Here is a 17,744-nt window from a genome sequence, read left to right as displayed (position 1 = left end):
TGACTAAACTGGGATGATAGAAGCTGAAGCGTAATTTGGATCATGCCACTTCTCTGCCCTCAACCCTCCAATGGCTCCAAGAGAATAAAACTATGATCCTTACCCACAACATCTTGTGCAATCTGACCTCCTGCTACCTCTCCAACTTCATTTTCTGTGCTACACATACCCCAGCCTCCTCACTGTCACGGCAGCAAGCTGAGCCTTTGGTGTCATTTGCCTGATCACCTTCTACCAGATATTGGCCTGGATCATTCCCTCCCTTCCAGCCCTAAGAATAATCTAGGGGACTTCCAGCTTAAGGCTCTCTGCTAAATTTCCCATCCACCCCACCCTCCTCTTCCCCAGTACCCCTTGGCCACTTGCACTGCTTTAGTTTTCCTCACAGGACCAGATTCACACCACACATGCTTATTGTGGTTTTTCACCTAATGCAATTTAAGTTCCATGAGGATAGAAATCTTATCTGCCTCATTCTCTGCCAGTATGCCCAGAGCCTGGAAGGATGCCTGGAACATGGCAGTAGGCAATCAATATTCGCTGAAAACTGCGAATGGTGGGGTGGGAAAAGGGCAGCGCTCCTGGCATATTGCAGGCACGCAGCTGGTATTTAATCCAGCGTGGCACAGGTGATGTATTATTACTTCATCCAATCCCGCATTTCAGGAGGGAATTTCTAGTCTTTCTATAGTCCATATGTGAAGTGTCAGCAGGCCCTCACTCCCCTGCCCAGGCAGTGAGGGCCCAGGGCCGGGCTCCGGCTGCCTCCCTGCAGCTGAGGCAGGCTGCGTGACATGTCCCAGCAAACATCTTGAGTCCAACTTGTATCCTTCTCCTAGGACTATGTTCTCAGTGAGTATAAGCTATCCCGTAAAACTCATCAGAAACAAACAAATACATTCAGAGAAAGGAAGATCAAAATGTTAACAGTAAAAATTTTGTAGTGTCTGGATTAAGTGATTTTTTATTTTACTTTTATATTTCAAAAATAAACCATTATTTTAAAAAGAGAGAGAACAACTATTTTTAAAAGTACAGGTCTGTCAGGACAAGCGAAGAGGCAGTGCAACAGAACGAGGGGTTCTAGATTGCGGGAGTGTCAGGTTTCCTGAAAGAGCTCCCGCACTCACTTACTAAACCGCTGCCAATTCAGAATGCTGCTCCTGCCTTAAAAGAACCTTACCCTGTACTTTCCAAACTTAGTTCTGGGTCAAGTTTCATCATTTGGTTGATGATGAAAACGAGGCCCAGAGAGACACTGCCATGTGTCCTGCTGCCATACACAAAGCCAATCAGTGGCAGAGCTGAAACTAAAACCCCAGTGTCCTGACTCCCAGATTAAGGCTCCCCATTAATTTTCTATCTCCATCTCTCAGGTGGGGATGACTGCCTACCTGTGCAGAAAAGAGTCAAGCTGGTGGTCCTGACTGCTCTCTTTTCAAAGGCTTGCTTCTAAGGTTGGCCCTTGGCTGGTGTCTAGAAACTTAGGCTCCAGGAATGTTCAACACCATTAACTGATAAGAGTGGCTGACTCACTGTGCCTGAACAATTTGTGAAAAAAATATGGTTTATGCTGTGCTGAACACATGCTCTCCTTCTGGGAGTCTGGAATTTGGGTACTTGCCAGGCAGAAGTGCCGATGGGACCAGCCCCAGTGGAAATCCTGGGCACTGAGTCTCTAATGAGCTTCCTTGTTTGGAAGCTCATTAGAGCACCCAGAAGGGCCCTATGAGTGAATGTTGTGATTGTTATATGATGGCCATGCAGAGGGAGCCACACCCTCCTGTTAGTCCCCAGCACTCCCCGAGTCAGAGCATTATTCTGAGTGCCATCTTCATTCACTCACTATGGGTCTTCCTCCCTCACTGACCTATGAGCTTCTTATATGGCCTCTGTGTCTTATGCATGTTCGTGACTGAATCACCACATGACAGGGATGACTATCCATCCCAACTCCTTGTGATGATCGGGGGTTGGCCTGGTCCACCAGAAGTTCCTTTGTGCCATTCTGGGAACCATACCAGGGCTGTGTTGGAGACCACGAGGATGGCCTTCTATCCCTGAAGGTGGGCAGGGCTGCTCCTCAAACTGAGTATGACCCCGGAATTGGCCCCAGGCTCCCAAATCAGGCCCAAGATCAGATGAGCTAGAGCCGAAGTCTGGCAGCTCTCTGCTCTGGCTTCCCCTTCATCCAACAAGAGCCTGAAGGTTATTAATAAGATAGTCCCTGGGAAATCAATTAAGTGTCTGCTGCTGCAGAGTGTGAAGGAAGTGGGTCAGGGTTTCCGGGACCCTGAACACATGGCTTCCACCAGGATGGACTACAGATGCTCCTGCAGGCCTTAAAGAAACATCTGACCCAGCTATACAGAACACTGCTTAGCCTGGTTTCCTCCCTCGGGGACTCAGTTACCCTTGGGAAGTGCCATAGTCACAGAAGGAGAGGAGAAAGGAATGGGTCAACCAAGTCCTTGTGCTCTCCTTTGTCCCTCTGCTAGCCTTTCTTTTCCTTTTTTCAGCATAAAATCTAAATCCCTTCCGGTCATCCTACCAGCTGTGGCGGTATTTTCTTAGCTATTTATTTTAGTCTCTCAACACAGAGACTCCATTTGACAATTGGGGAAAGGCCTGTGACTGTTTCTCTGGCATTGGGAGGCTCCCTGTTCTGGTGGGGCTTGGCAAAGCTCCTTAGGACAGCTCTCTCAGACAGGCCCTGCTCAATGGGCGCCTCGGCCTCTGTTCAGGCTGTGCCTCCCCACCTCCCCAGCTGCACCTGGGGGCACCTGCTTGCTCTTCAACTCTCGGTCACACAACATCAGGGCGACTGGGAAGTCTTCCCTTTGTTCCACTCAGGTCTCAGGTGAATACATTTATTCATTCTGTTCCATCATTCTCTTATTTCACCTGTGAGTTTATATTTATCAAGCACCCATCCAGATGCAATCCCTGTGTTCTTGCTGGGGATCCCAAGGCAATTACTAATAAAACACATGTCCTCTGTGCTTACCCCTGTCATAGCATGTATCCTACCACGAGTGTCTATTCTATGACACGTCTTACCTGTTATGCACACAGTGAGCATTTGGTGAATATTTACTGAATAAGAAAGTACTGCATAATAAATAGTTGAGCACATATTGTGTGCTAAGACATTTTCAGACATTACCTTGTATATCTGCTACTACAGCCTTGTGAGGCATGATGGTAAATTGGATTAAAAGTATCTAAAAATTCCTGGGCATGTCTCTCTTTTGAGAAGGGAGACCTGTTGACCCTCCCCTTGAAGCTGGCTGGCCTATGACTGTTTTGACCATCAGAATATGGCCAAGCCTTAGAAGGATCAATGGTTTCTGTCTTAGCACCATGGAGCCCTGAGCCACTGAGTATGAAGTACAATTCCCTGCTGGGAAGACTGTGTGGAGAGGCCCTGAGACCACAATAGAAGGAGAGGGGTCCCACTGATGCAGCGTTCTAGCTGTCTCACCTAAGGTGTTGTGTCAGGCATGTGAGTGAAGCCTTTTTGGAGCCTTCAGACTAGCCCAGCTGATTGACCTCAGTTGATGCCACATGCAGCAGAAAAATAACCCAGCTGCACCCTTCCTGAAATCCTGACTCTCACTGTGAAGTATAATAAACTGGCGGTTTTTTAAGCCACAGTTTTAGCGTCATTTTTTATGCAGCAACAATCAGAACAGGAAGCTACTCATAATTCCTTCTTTTTTAAGGGAACAATTTAAGGTCTAAGTTCCTATCTAGTGAGCACTGGGGTAGGAGTTTCAGCATAGGTTGTGTCTGACCCTAACGTAAAACGCGAGCTTTGGACAACTTCTACATCAGGACCAAACTTACTTCTCTGAAGTTGAGAAGAGGTACAACCTATTTCCTCTCAACTCCTCAGGTAAGTAGAAGCTCAATAAATATTATAAATATTTTTCCAGTGACTTTTTCTTCAGTGTTGAAATGGGATGCAGATGCATATGGAGGAAAAGGGGGAAATGACTTTTAGAGTATGTCTTTAATGCTAGACACTGTGTTATGTGCTTCTCGCATTTATTTCCTCCCAACCTGAGAGGCATGCATTTTATTCCAATTTGCAGATAGAGAAATCAGGTTTGGGGGGTGATAAGGAACTGACCCAGCTAGTAAGTGGTAAAGCCAAGATAAGAGTCCAGGTCCATCTGACTCTAAAGCCCACATTCTTCCTACCTCACCATGATGGTCAAAATTACTTGTGATTCTATCTGCGAGACTCGACACTGAGCCTTTTTAAACTGTCTCTGTTGGTTTTGTGCGATCAACCAGTGAAGGTTAGTATTGAGATCCAGAATTCTGATTGTGTTATCCATTATATTAGGTGCCTCTCCCCATTTTAGGCCATCTTTAGAGGCACGGAGGGGCATGGAGGAAGTCTATCTCAAACATTTCATCTGGGTTTCAAGAATAAGTAGGACTTGGCCGGTCCAAGCAGTGAAGAGGAGGGCAACTCTGGCAGAGGGTTGTGCAAGAGCATATGCAAAGGCACTGAGGCATGAAGAGGATGAGATATTGGGGGAAGGTGATAAATACAGATGTATGTACACCTATTAGTATATACACATCATGCCATATAGTGAATATTATATGCTTAAGTATGGATATATGTAAAGTGGTGTACATTAGTATATGACACCATGTTAACAAACGTTATCATTTGGTGATAGATTTGACTGATTTTCTTTTCTTGCTTATTTTCATTTCCTAACTATTCTCCAGTACATTTATTACTTGAATAATAAAATATAAGGGAAAAAGAAATCAAGGTTCCCTGTAGTTTGAGCAATGGATGTGGGAGGATGGAAGGTCAGAAGGGCAGGTGAGGACTGGCTGGTGAGGCAAGAGAAGTAAACTAGGGCCACCTTCGCATCTCAAACCAACTTTGTGCATCAGGAAAACATCCCTGCTGCTTGTCTTCTACCTTCCGTTCCCTTGAAAAACCCAGAGAACCACCTGCTTTGATCCTAAGTGATAAAAATGAGCATCCAAGCCAAGGGAGTGGCTGCCATGTTTCGTGCAGAGAATCAGAACCATTGATTATTTGCTGGCCTCTTTCAGCCACGCACAGTCATTCAATAAGCACAATGTAAATAATAGAGATCTGATTAAGCTACTTTGGATGGGATGACATATAATTATCTTCCATCCCTCCCCCACCCCCAGTCACTGATGATAGCAAAGGAGGCATAGAGAGATACATCACACATGATTTTAAAGGTTGTCAGCAAAAGCAATGGTAATTAAGAGATTGGAGATGGGGCAGGTGGGGCTGTCTCTCTGAAAAATTTGCTTTTGGGGAAATGATTCCATAGGAGTAAAGTGGAGTAAAAGGACATTGATTTTCTCTCACTGAACCCCACAGGCTCAACATGCAAATATCACAATCATGTTCCAGGCAGTCAGATGGGTATACTTTCCAGTATAGATTAATTTCCCTTCATTAAATGCAGAATGATTTTGTCCTCTCCACTGACATGGGGCAGGAGTATAAGATAATAGGATGTATGTTCCCCACTACTTTGAGAAATAGGGTAGAGGGTTAAGAGGTGCCAGACTGGAACACTTTATCTCCAGTCCACACTGCTTGTCTTGTAGGGGTAGGAGGATGGGTAAATCTCATTTTGCTTCTGATATCTCTCTCTTTTCTCCAGGGAGTTTTGTTGTTTTCATAATCATAAGAAAATTTTAATTTTGGAAACAGAGTGGCTAATCAGAGGGAAGGAGGCCAGCTACTGAGTTCCTGAGCTGAAGAAAGCATTGCATAGGGCTGGAGAGGTGGCAGGCCCAGACCAGGAGACACCTGAAGATGGTGGCCAGGGTCTAAGCAGATAGCACTGCACACAGAGTCAGGCAACTGAGTTCAAATCTTAACTGTGCATCAACTGCTTCTGTGGCCTGAACTAGTCACTGACCCCCCTGAGTATATAGGGGGTGGGCCAGCAGGAAAGCAAGTCGGGGGAGGGGAGCAGAAGAGCGGGCAGAGCATTTACTGAGCACCACAGGCCAGGCAGGCTCCATACGAGGCATAGGGACACCACATCATAGTAGGGAAGGGAGGAGGTATGGACCCAATCATGGACTGAAAGCCTGATCCTATCACATACCTGTGCTGGACACCTTCACACATCTCTTACAATGGCCTGCTCCAGCCAGTAAGTCCCCATTGTGTAGCCAAGGAAAATAAGGCCCAGAGGGTGTAGCAACTTGACCAAGATCATACCTTTAGCAAGTGGCAGCTAGCCCTGGACCCAGGGACTCTTTGATTCTCAAGTCCACGCTCATTATGCCTTACTTCCATCTCTGGCAGTCCGAGAGCCACATCCCTAGGCTGCACACCTGACCCCAGCTTTCTGAGTCCCTGGGGTCTCAGCCAGGCTGCTCTCTGGCCACCTGCCATCCCTGCACCCCAGCCCCAGCCCGCCCACCACCATACCTGGTCTCCAGGGGGATGTTGCTGTTGAGCAGCCAGTTGTCCTGGGCATGGGCTGGCTCCTGTGCACCGCTGGCAGGGGGCTCTCCGGAGAGCGAGTGGTCCGTAGGGGCCGGGCTGGGGTTGCTCCTTGGAGTGAAGTTGCCCCGGTTCAGGGAGTTGATGGAGGCCGCGTGGTGCTGGTTGGGAGTGTGGGCGTGCGAGAGTGGAGGTGGTGGCGTCCGGAGCCGCGAGTGGTTCTGCAGACCGCCTGGGTGATCTAGGGCACAAGCATGCGTGGTCAGCGGACAGCTGCTTGTGTCCCCCCCTTGTATTCATAGGTTGAAATCCCAAGTCCAAATGTGATGCCATTTGGCAGTGGGGTCTTTGGAAGGTAATGAGGTTTAGAAGAGGCTAGAGAGTTGGCTCCCTCTACCCCCACCATGTGAGGATATAATAAGAAGGCGACTGTCTACAAACTAGGAAGAGGGCTCCATCAGACACGGAATCTACCAGCATCCTGATCTTCGACTTCCCAGCCTTCAGAACTGTGAGAGAGAAGTATCTGTTGCTTAAACCACCCAGTCTAAGGCACTGTGTCATAGCTGCCCATGCTAAAACAGAAATTGGTACTGAGAGGAGGAGTGATACTCTGACAAGTACCCGGAAGTGTGAAAGCCGTTTGGGACTGGGTAATGGGTAATGTGTGGGAGAGTTTTGAGGTGCCTGCTAGGAAAACTTAACCTATATAATAAAAAAGTAATATGCAAATTGACCGTCACTCCAACAGACAAGATGGCTGCCCTCATGTGGACACAAGCTGGCTTAAACAAGATGGCCAGCAGGGAGGGCAGTTGAGAGGGACCAGGTCTGCAAGGGAGGGGAGAGGGGGTGATCAAGTCTGCAGGGGAGGGCAGTTAGGGGTGACCAGGCCAGTAGAGGAGGGAAGTTGGGAGCAACTGGGCCTGCAGGAAAGGGCAGTTATGGGGCAAGCTGGCAGGGAAGTGGTTAGGAGGTGATCAGGCTGGCAAGCAGAAGTGGTTAGGGGCAATCAGGAAGGCAGGCAGGCAAAGCAGTTGGAAGCCAGCAGTCCTGGATTATGAGAGGGATGTCTGACTGCCCATTTAGGGTCCCTAGTATTGCCAAAAAGGGACTGTTAAGGAGATTCTGGTGAGAGCTCAGATAAAGAAGAGAGCAGTAGAAAAAACTCCCATCTTTTTGGAGAACAGATAAAAATTTATGTACAGAATGTTGGTAGAAATATAGACATGAAGGGCAATTCTAATGAAGTCTCAGGCAGAAATGAGGGTCATGTTATCAGACAATGGAGATAAGGTGATCCTTTTTATGAAGTGGCAAAGAACCTGGATGAACTGTGTTTATGTTCTAGTGTTTTGTGGAAGTAGAAGTCCTGAGCAATGAAATGGGATATTTAGCTGAGGAGACTTTTAAGCCAAGTGTTGGCATGGCTTGGTCCCTTCTGACTGCTTAAAGTAAAATACAAGGAGAGAGAAATGAGTAAAAGAATTGATAAGCAAAGCAAAACAAAATAAAACATAATTAAAGACTTGAAAACTTTTCAGCCTGTCTATATTAGGAAAAAAAAAAATGAGAAAGCATAAAGGGAAGAGAAATCCAAGGAGGTGGCTGATTGAACATTTGATTAGGAGATGAATGTAGGTTAAAATCATGGGCCTTAACAGCTGTCCCAGAAGGAGCACAGTCATTGTGAACTGAGGGGAAGGAGAGGGATGAAAGGTAGCTGCTGGACTTCTTAGATTCTACAGGACAAGACTATAGAGCTCTTAGGTTGCAAACTGGCACTATTCTTAAAAAAAGAAAAAAGGAAAAAGAAAAAAAGAAAAAAAAGAAAGGGAAGACTAGCCTGAAGCTGATTCAGAGATCATCAGGGCCACCGTTCAGTTTCAACAGCCTAAGACTAAGATAATTTGTGTCACTTAACCTCCTTGAGCTTCAGTTTTTTCACCTGTCAAAGGGGGATGAGCTTACTAAGGAAATCAGAGCTACAGTGATAGCAAATGAGGCAACCGATAGGAAGGAAATATTTCTGAAGTTCACAGTGTATAAAGCTTTCCTCGTCATTAGTTCCCCCACGAGAATCCTGCGTTTCATAGAGGAGACAGGATCAGGAAGCACAGAACCCAGACCAGGCTCTGTGGTATCCCAAAGGCTGGCCCAGGAGACTACTTTCTGGAAACTGTCAAGCTCAGTTAAATGTGAGGTTATCACTGTTATGGCTATTTTTAGTGGAAGATGTATCACTCTCGGCTTTTTAGGTAATTCAATCTTTTATGCTAATGCTAACTCAATCTTTTAAGCATTATGTTAATGCAAACCCAATCTTTTAAGCAAGACTGGTGAGAGTAGAGGAGAGGGCAGGTACAGAAAAAAGGAAATAGAGACCCATCTGAGCGATCACTTCTTTCATACAAACTGTTACCTTCAGGATAAGGCCCACTTGAGGACTACTAAGTCCTTCAGAGTTTGATCTACACCTGTCATTCCAGTCTCATCTCTCATCAGCTCTCTCCCTGTGCCCTCCACTCCAGCCACACTTTTCCAGAGAGGACAAGGGATTTGCTGAGTGGCCGAAACCTCAACACCAATGAGGAAGTTACCCAGGTATCCTTCGAGGATATGCCAGGCTGTGGTCCTGGACCAGGAGGGTGCCCACAGGCGGCCCCTTGATGGGAGGGGAGAGAACCTGGGAGCCAGAAGAACAGGCAGAGGGGCCCAGGCAGAGAGCAGACAGCTTTAGACCAGGCAGAAGGCAGGAATGTGCAGGGTCATTTGTTTCTGTCTAGCTGTCCTCAGGCAACACTTTAATGGAGGCGTTTGGAGCCTGGGACAGAAGCCAGCAGCAAGAAGTGGCCTCCTGGGATGACTGAGTGTCCCCCTACCCATATCCCTTCAGGCTGTTGGCTGCAGTCCAGCTTGCCAAGCAGTTAGAGGGTCTGTACCACTACTGTCCAGTGGTCATCAGAGACCGGCAGACAAGAGTGATCTAGTCCTTCCTAGTAGCCTCAATTTAGGAGCCAACCTCCTCATGACATTTCACCTAATTGATATTCATAGTCACTGCCATGTGAGCACCTACTATGTGCACTTTCATAGCTTTAACTTTTCTAATGGTCACAACAACCCCTAGGGGGCAATGTTATTGTCATTCCCATTTTATAGATGAGGAAGCTGAGGTTTATAAAACTAGTGAGTGGTCCTTACTAATTCAAAGCTTGAATCCTGCTACCAAACCATGGTGACTTTGCAGGAAACAGACATTTTTTTGACCATCTTGGCCAAATGTAGGAAAAGACCCTCAGTATAGACAGTAAGTGTGGAAGGACTGGTTCAGGTCAGGGCTGCCTGCAAGCCTACAGACTTCTGTTTTGTGACTAAGTGGAAAAGCTCTGGCTTGATAACTATTTGTAAGCACTGCCAACAGGCCTTCAATGATGAGATTCTAACTGTAAGACCAGTGGTCACAGATATGAAAATCAAAATTCTAAAAGTAAATTCTCCTATGGGAATAGGAAACATCTTGCTCCAAATTCTCCTCCATTGTTTTAAAGCTCATCTCAATTGCCACTGCCTTTGGAAAGCCTTCCTTGGTTTATCCTCCCTAAAATTCTTTTTTCTTCCATTGAATGCTGATAGCAGATGGCCTGCTTCGCTCACCTTTTCCTTCTCCTCCTGAGCTTGTGGTTGTAAAATGTCCTGTCCATTCTGTGCTCACAGATCCTAGATCTGGGCAGATGCTCCAGACGGGTTTACTGAGTGAATGGCTCATGTAAATGGCCTGGGCCATCCATCCAGGAGGATAAGGCTAGTGTAGAGGATAATTGTTTGTAAAAGATGATAGAACACCATGGGCTCTCTAGGGGGTAGATCCATGCAGGCCTTTACTTACTTGCCTAGAGCCAGAGTTCCAGATGCTTCGGCTGAGCTCTGTTTCCCTTCCCTCACCCCTTTCCACTGTGAGAATGCTTGGAGAGGGAACCTTGATGCTTTCCAGCTTCCCAAGGGAAAGGCTGTGTTTTGGGCCTCAGCTCAGCAATGGAAGCTCACTCAACTTCATCCTCTCCCCACAAAAGACATGACTTTCTCAAGGAGCAAATCTTTCCTCTGGTCTCACTGGAGTGTCCTTTCTGCTCCTATGACCAGGAGGGCAGGCTCGTGAGGGGCCTTCTTTTCTCCCTCCCAAGTTTACACTTCCATCTCCGGAGGGACACTCAGAACCAGTCCCCTCATTCAGCACGTGCCATGTGCCTGTCCTGTGCCAGGTCCTGTAAACCAGGTGTTGGGAATACAACAGTGAAAGAATGAGACAGAGATGGCCTGAAATAGGAGCTCTCTTCTGCTTTCTATTCACTAGCTGGGTGGCCCCCACTAACTCACTCAGCTCCCTGGTCTCGGTCTGTGTGCCTGTGACAGGGTGCACACATTCCCATGTCACCACTTTCTAGATGATGGAAAGCGATATCCTTTGCTCCAGTGCCAAGTACACAGTGGACTGCCATGCCCTGAGGGGGAGGACCCATGTGCCACTCATCTCTATATTCTCAGCAAATATTTTCAGACTATGGGGGACAGAACTGCCAGTGAGGTAGGTGGACTTCTTGCATGGACAAGCAATGGCTTCTTTCCTGCTCCCTGGGAGTAAGCGTCTTACATGGCAAAGCTGTGCTTTAAATTCCAATTTATATCCTCTTCTCGCAGATCTAGCCACCAAATGTATCTCTGAATCAAGCCCCAATACGAGTCGTTTCACTGTTACACTGCACATCTGTCAGTAAAGGCCACTTGCTTATCTGAGTTTTACATGCCTGGTTTTCCAGGAGAGTGTTTTTTTATTCCTCTACAAGTTGTTGAATATATTTATTTCCTTGTTCCCTCCAACACTGCAGACATTTTTCATTTTGGATTCACAAAAATCCCAAAGACCGAATCCTCCAGCCTGTGTTTCCCTGAGGCAAGATCATAGTGAGGTTTCTTCAGAGCACCGGGCAGAGCAGCAGGTAATAGAAAGGGATGGCGTGGAGGCCTGGGCACCTGGTGGCAGACAAGCTCTGTTCAGGTTCTGATTCTGACACGTATGAGCTCTGTTACGTTGATCAAGTTACTTAACTTTTCTGGAGCTTCGGTTTTCCTATCACTACATGGAGATAACAGCCACCTTGTAGGATTATTATGAGAATGCATGTAAAGTACTTAGCACAGTGCCTGCTTGCCAGTACAACAATTTTTTTTTTTTTAAATGGTAACTATGAATTCCACGGTTAGGATAAAGTCATGATGATTGATTGAATAAGTTGCAAAGTGCTTAAGTCATCACCCTGCTGGCCACTCTACGGCCTTTACGAAAGGGGTTCCAAAGCAAGAAACCTTGAAAGGGAAACAGCAGGGAACAGAAACATGGTCCTCTCTTGTGACAGCTGAATCCACTCTGGGCAGCCGCTGGCTTCCAGGAGCCCTGGTCCAGGAAGGTGCCTGTAGTGCAACACGCAGGCCAGAAGCCAAGAGAACGCCTGCAGCCTGACACTCAGGACTGAACACAGAGGGCTTCATGTCCTCAAAGATGGGGACCCCTTTCTGCATTAGATAAGCACATCAGAGCACGTGGGGGGGGTGGCTCTGTCCTGGGTTCAAGGCATACCCCAGAGAGAGGGCCCAGGAGGCAGTTCAGTCAACCAGAAAATTTAAACAGCTCTCCACTGTGTGCAGGGACTGGATGAGTCTTAAGGCGACGATGAGTCCTGACCTTGACAAATCGCCAGTGTTTGCAGAGCACACGTTCAGCCTTGCTCTGTGTCTGACAAGCTGCATGGTTTGGGGAAAGTCGCTGAAGTTTTCAGAGTCTCTAGTTCCTTACCTGTACACTAGAACACATCCTAGTAACCTAATAAAAGGAAGGGGAGGAAGAGGGCTGCCACAGACTCAGTACACAGAGACTCAGAGATGAAACAGAGAAGTTTCCTGACTGTGAGCTGCTCCCAGTCTAGTAAAGATACCAATGCAAAACAGTAATTATAATGGCATTACAATAGTTCACACTTATTGAGTACTCACTATGTGACTGGCTCTACCTGCTTTGCTTATGTAACCCTTTAATACCTCTATAAAGAAGGTGCTATTGTATTCCCCACGTTGTAGGTGAGGAAACTAAGCCACAGAAAGGCTAAGCATTTTGCCCTAGGTTCCAAAACTGTTAAGTGATGTCAGTCTGGTTCCAGAGTCCACTCTTCTTGACCCATGAAGTGCTTGTGTCAATGCCTGTCACAAGCATCAGATACTATAGCCCTGTCAGCCTACAGGACCAGCCCACTGGAGCCTCACGGAACAGAGGTGCTTCCCGACTGGTTGGTGGGGTCAGGAAAGGTTGCATGAGAAGTGACATGTGACCTGCATTAAAGGGCCTTCTAGGCTGGGAAAGATGCACCTGTGAGGGTCCAGAGTCTGAGAGGGAGAGGAGAGGGAGGGAGGGAAGGAGGAAGAGACACCTCTGAGGCATTCCTGTAAAAAGTGTGATGGCTGTAAGGGGCAGTGACAGGAGGGGAGGTGAACACACTGGCGACAGGCCTGGGTGTTGGTACCAAGAGAAAGGACTTAGCCTTTATCAGGAGGGTGAGAGGGCCTCCTTGATGGGCTTGGAGCAAGGGAGTGCTTGAGGAATATTCCTGGTGGCCACATGAGCATGACCCAGCCAGGGGCAGACTACAAGCAGGGCCCAGACCCACTGTAGACGCCTGGCTGCTAGAATGCTAGCGGAGTACGTTGTTATTCTTTTATGAGCATGTTCATGAGAGAAAGACATAAACTTCCAGAACTTTGGCTCAGGCAAAGAATTCGAATGTGTCGATAGCCCTGGGATCTAAGGCCAGCACTGGCTCCAAGAAAGGGTGCCAGGTCCTGTGCCCCTCATCCAAGCCTGTAAAACAGCTCACAGGCGCCCGAAGTTCTCCTTGCTTCGGAGTTAACGGTGACCCCAGCGTGCACTGTAGTCATTAATCGGGCCCTAAAGATTGTCAGATATGAAAGATGCTGGTATTTAATTATCATCGAACACAAAACTCCAGCTGCCTGAGAATGCCAAGAGAAAAGAGTTATTTGGCTTCCATTAAAATGCCATCGACTACCACTGACGCGGGATGGTGATGGAGCAGTGCTGAGAGCTTAGCTAATGAACCTTGGCCTGCACGACCAATTTGGAGAGGCCAGAAAGCTCTTTGTCACCGCAGTCGGCAGCCAGAATCTGATGGCCTGCCTTCCAGTCTCAGTTCTGCCTCCTCCAAGCTGTACAGTTGCAGACAACTGATTTAACCTGAGTTTCAGCTTCATCACTTGTCGAATGTATTTGGAAGCACCTTGCACACTGCACAGTCCTGTCAAAGGGTGACAGATAATGACCACCGTTGTTGTTATTGCTTCCACCCAGAATGAATAAAAACAGTGAGGTCCAAACTGGAACCACCAGTCTGAGCATGAGGTGAGGGGCTGAATTTTTTGTGGTGTTTTCTCTGCCCACTGATTCCCTTCCCTGAACAAATGCTTTCTGTTCTCTTTTATGGCTGCTCTGTTCATTCGATGTCATGGCCAGTGTGCAGGGACTCCACATGGCATTTAGCCTGAAGCCCTGATGGACTCACAGAGGGGGAGGGGCAGCAGACTGTGGGGCTTCCTGAGGCTGCCCTTTTAGTTCTTTCTTTCTTTCTTTCTTTCTTTCTTTCTTTCTTTCTTTTTCAAATTTTCTAAAATTGCTTTTTAGAGAGAGGGGAGAGGGAGAGGGAGGGAGACACATCGATGTGAGAGTGTAACATCCATCGGCTGTCTACTGCACGCCCCTCCTGGGGATTGAGCCCACAACCTGGGCCTGTGCCCTGACTGGGAATTGAACCCACAACTCCAGGTTCATGGAACAACAGACCAACCAACTGACTCACACCAGCCAGGCTGCCCTTTTAGTCTTGATAGGTAGTGAAATAGAGAACCCTGAAGTCACAATATGGCAGGCCTTTGGGAGAACACTCAAACTGCTGAAGTGCTTTGTATTGAGGAATAATAACGAGGGAACATTGTACAGCACAGTGGTTTTCAAAGAGGGAGCCTGGAATCAGGGAAGGGGTGTTTTCTGGTTGTTACAGTGACGGGGAAGCACAACTGGCATTTGGCAGGAGGGACCCAGAAAGCCAGCCACATGCCTGCACGGGACCCAGCGACCCTCAGGGGCATGCAGTCCAGTCAGCAGATCTTAGTCAGTTTGTCTCTCCCATCCAATCCCCAGTTTCAAATTGCTCTCTGCCCTTCTCTGTCACAGGAGGCTGATCTCTAAGGGGTCACCCAGGCTTCCTTGCTGCTAACCTTCCAGACAGGTTGGCTAGTTGTTAACACCGCAGGACACTGAGAAGTGGGAGGAGAGAGAGGCAGAGGTGCCCCCTGCGCCATCCTCTGCAGCCTGCTTCAGGCAGTAGCCGCAACCCTGAAGGCTACTCCAGTTTATGGATGGGCAGCTGGACAGGTGGCCGGCTGGAGTGGTGTGAGGAAGCTGCCAAGAAGAGCAAGAACTTTGAACTGGGCACTGAAGTACAGACAGGATGGAAGTGGATAGGGGAGGGGAGGGCATTCTAGGCATTGGGAAAAGCAAAGGCCCCCAGGCTGGGAGACAAAGGCCCCTTAAGGAGCAGAGGTTGACCAGGGTGGAGCCTCTCATAGAGCCAGAGGGGGCAGGCACCTTCGGGGCTATTCAGAGGGCTTTTAAAGCCAAGTGCTAGAGTACTCACCCACAAGAGTGAACCAGAATCCCCGGGCTTCATGGAAATGCACATGGGATTCCTCATCCAGCCACAAAGGCTCTCCTAGGGTGGGAATGGGGGTGATGCACCCTGATATCTTGGACTGGACAGTGGAGGGAAGTGGATTGTGGGTCATCACACTATTGTAGAGGCTGATCTCCTCTTTAGGTCTCTGGAGCAAGTTAAAGTTGACCCTGGGTTTCTTAGAAACTGTTCCTATGGGGGTAGGCAGAAGAGCAAGGCTGTTAGCTTGGAATGAAGAGTTAGAGAAGGGCTTTAAAAAATGTGTGTGTCTAGGAATCCAGGTGCAGTACCACAAATGTTTTGTTAGTTCTCCAAGTCTTGTCTCTTGCGCCACACAAGCTATAGCTGGGAAATTAAACATCCAATGACATGCTATAGTAGTAGCCTAACACTGCAGAACTGTTCCCAGCTTTACTGTTAACTCACTCTGTGTCTTTGGGAAGGTCCCCGTCCCCTCTTTTTGCCTCAATTTGTCTATCTGAAAAATAAGGTTCTTTGATTTTATAGATGCTCTGCCGAGGTTCCTTGTGGCAGCCTGAATCCCCAAGCCTTCCCTCATTCCTCTTGGGGAATTTCCTAAAAGGAAGACAATAGGCAGAACACCACTGTGCCTTCAAACAGCTAGAAGGGGAGAGAAGAGGCTCTAGGAGAAAGAATCAGGACCAAGGCCAGGAAGTTACCTGGAGCAAAAACCAGTTCAATTTAAGGAATCCTTCCTGCCAAGCTCTACGAGGGATTGCCTCCCCAAATAGTGGGCTCCCTGTCAATCAAGTAGAGGCTGAAATGGCTAGCTTCAAACTCTTCCCTGAACTTCCAGCCTCTGACAGTCTAACGTAATACATAATACCAAAGCCTCCCTGCTCCCCAGCCCTCAGTTCTGCTCCCTCTCCTATGCTACTGCAACAACATCATCAGCTGCTGCCAGAACCGCGCACCCAATCAATCAAACCAGACCTCTGGGAGTCGCCATTGTCTCCTCCCTCTTTTGCAGGTTCAACAACTTGATGATTACCAAGAACTCTAGCTTTCACCTTCTAAATCTCTGTGGGATCCTCACCACTCCCGCTGTCACTACCTTAGCTCAGGCCCTCATCTGTGGACACCTAAGCCAGGGTCATAGACGACATAAGTGGCTCAGCCCGCAGGCTCACCCGCCTCCCAGTTCATTCGCTATCCATCAGCTGGAGTGAGCTTCCTTAAAGAAAATGATCATGGCCACTCCCCAGCTATAAAGTTTTCAGTAGCTCCCCACTGCCTCAGCACAAGACTCCTCAACATCTGGCCTGGGCCCACCACTTTAGGGCAGCACCCACAGCTCTCCACTCCTCTCTTTAAAAAGGCACCAAGGTTAACAGGCTAATTATAAGCCACTTGTGACACTCCTCACTGCTTGTCTCAAATCTATGGCTGAGCACAAGCTGGTTTTCTTCTGTATAGATGGCTTTCTTCACTCTTTTACCTGGTTAACTCAGATTAGAGTTACCTTCTCCAGGAAGCCTCTCTAACCACCACCCCCAGTTTTGGTTAGAGGCCCCTCTTCTGAGCTTTCCTGGCCCTCTTGGCTCACTCTGAGTTATCATTTGCTTGCATATCTGTGTCTTCTGTAAGCTCCAAGGAAGACAACTTATCTTAATATTAGAGGCCTGTTACCACCAAATTCGTGCCCTGGTGGGGTTTCTAGGCCTGGTAAGCAATCAGGGACATCAGGTTTCCCGACTCCCTCCCCCCCTCCTTCTTTCCTTGCTGTCCCACAGCTGCCACCACCCTGTTCTCTGTCCCAGCCTGGGGGGAGGGACTGGGAGGTTGGCCTGCAGGCCCCATCGGTGATCTGGGCCTGCATGCTGGGGGCAACTTCCGAATTGAGTGTCTGCCCCCTCAGATGGTCAGTGTGCATCATAGCAACCAGTTATTCCGGTCATTTCAGTTGTTCTGTTGTAATAGTCACTTAGGCTTTTATATAGATAGATAGATATAGATATAGATATAGATATAGATATAGATATAGATATAGATATAGATATAGATATAGATATAGATATAGATATAGATATAGATATAGATATAGATATATAGATATAGATATAGTTATAGATATAGATATATATCACAGGTAGTGAAGCTAGAGGCAGACAACTTCTCTCTTTGGGGTACATGACAATCTCTTTTACCCAGGGGCTGTCACGGAGTCTTGAGGGGCATGGTATAATTTGAACACTCTGGGCACTCCAATCTTTCTCTTTAAACTTGAGCTGACATTTTCCAAACTGTACAGGGTAGACAGCTGATCACTGAGGTGGGCATAATGGTATTTTTATCAACAGCTGAGGATGCCATGAAAAGGAAATCAAGACAATGAATCTCAAGGCTCCCACAGGGAGCAGTCTACTTTGTTGAAACAGATGCCAGCACTGAAGGTCAGGGCAGTTTATCAGATTGTTTTTCCTTACTCTACCCATCCCCCACCATGGCAT

General features: G+C 47.6%; 1 protein-coding gene across 7 annotated transcripts in view; it reads right to left on the bottom strand.

Moving 5' to 3' along the window:
* Positions 1 to 17,744, bottom strand: part of TENM4 (teneurin transmembrane protein 4) — a 695,703-nt gene that overhangs the window by 207,120 nt on the left and 470,839 nt on the right. For all 7 annotated transcript variants that reach the window (XM_084894429.1, XM_084894427.1, XM_084894432.1 and 4 more), the window contains one exon: positions 6,467 to 6,722. In XM_084894429.1, coding sequence (XP_084750555.1) covers positions 6,467 to 6,722 — 256 coding nt within the window. The remainder of the gene's footprint in view (positions 1 to 6,466; positions 6,723 to 17,744) is intronic.

Source organism: Pipistrellus hanaki, assembly GCF_964339955.1.
Source record: "Pipistrellus hanaki genome assembly, chromosome: 9".
Classification (NCBI taxonomy): Eukaryota; Metazoa; Chordata; class Mammalia; order Chiroptera; family Vespertilionidae; genus Pipistrellus; species Pipistrellus hanaki.
This window is presented reverse-complemented; position numbering and strand designations above follow the sequence as displayed.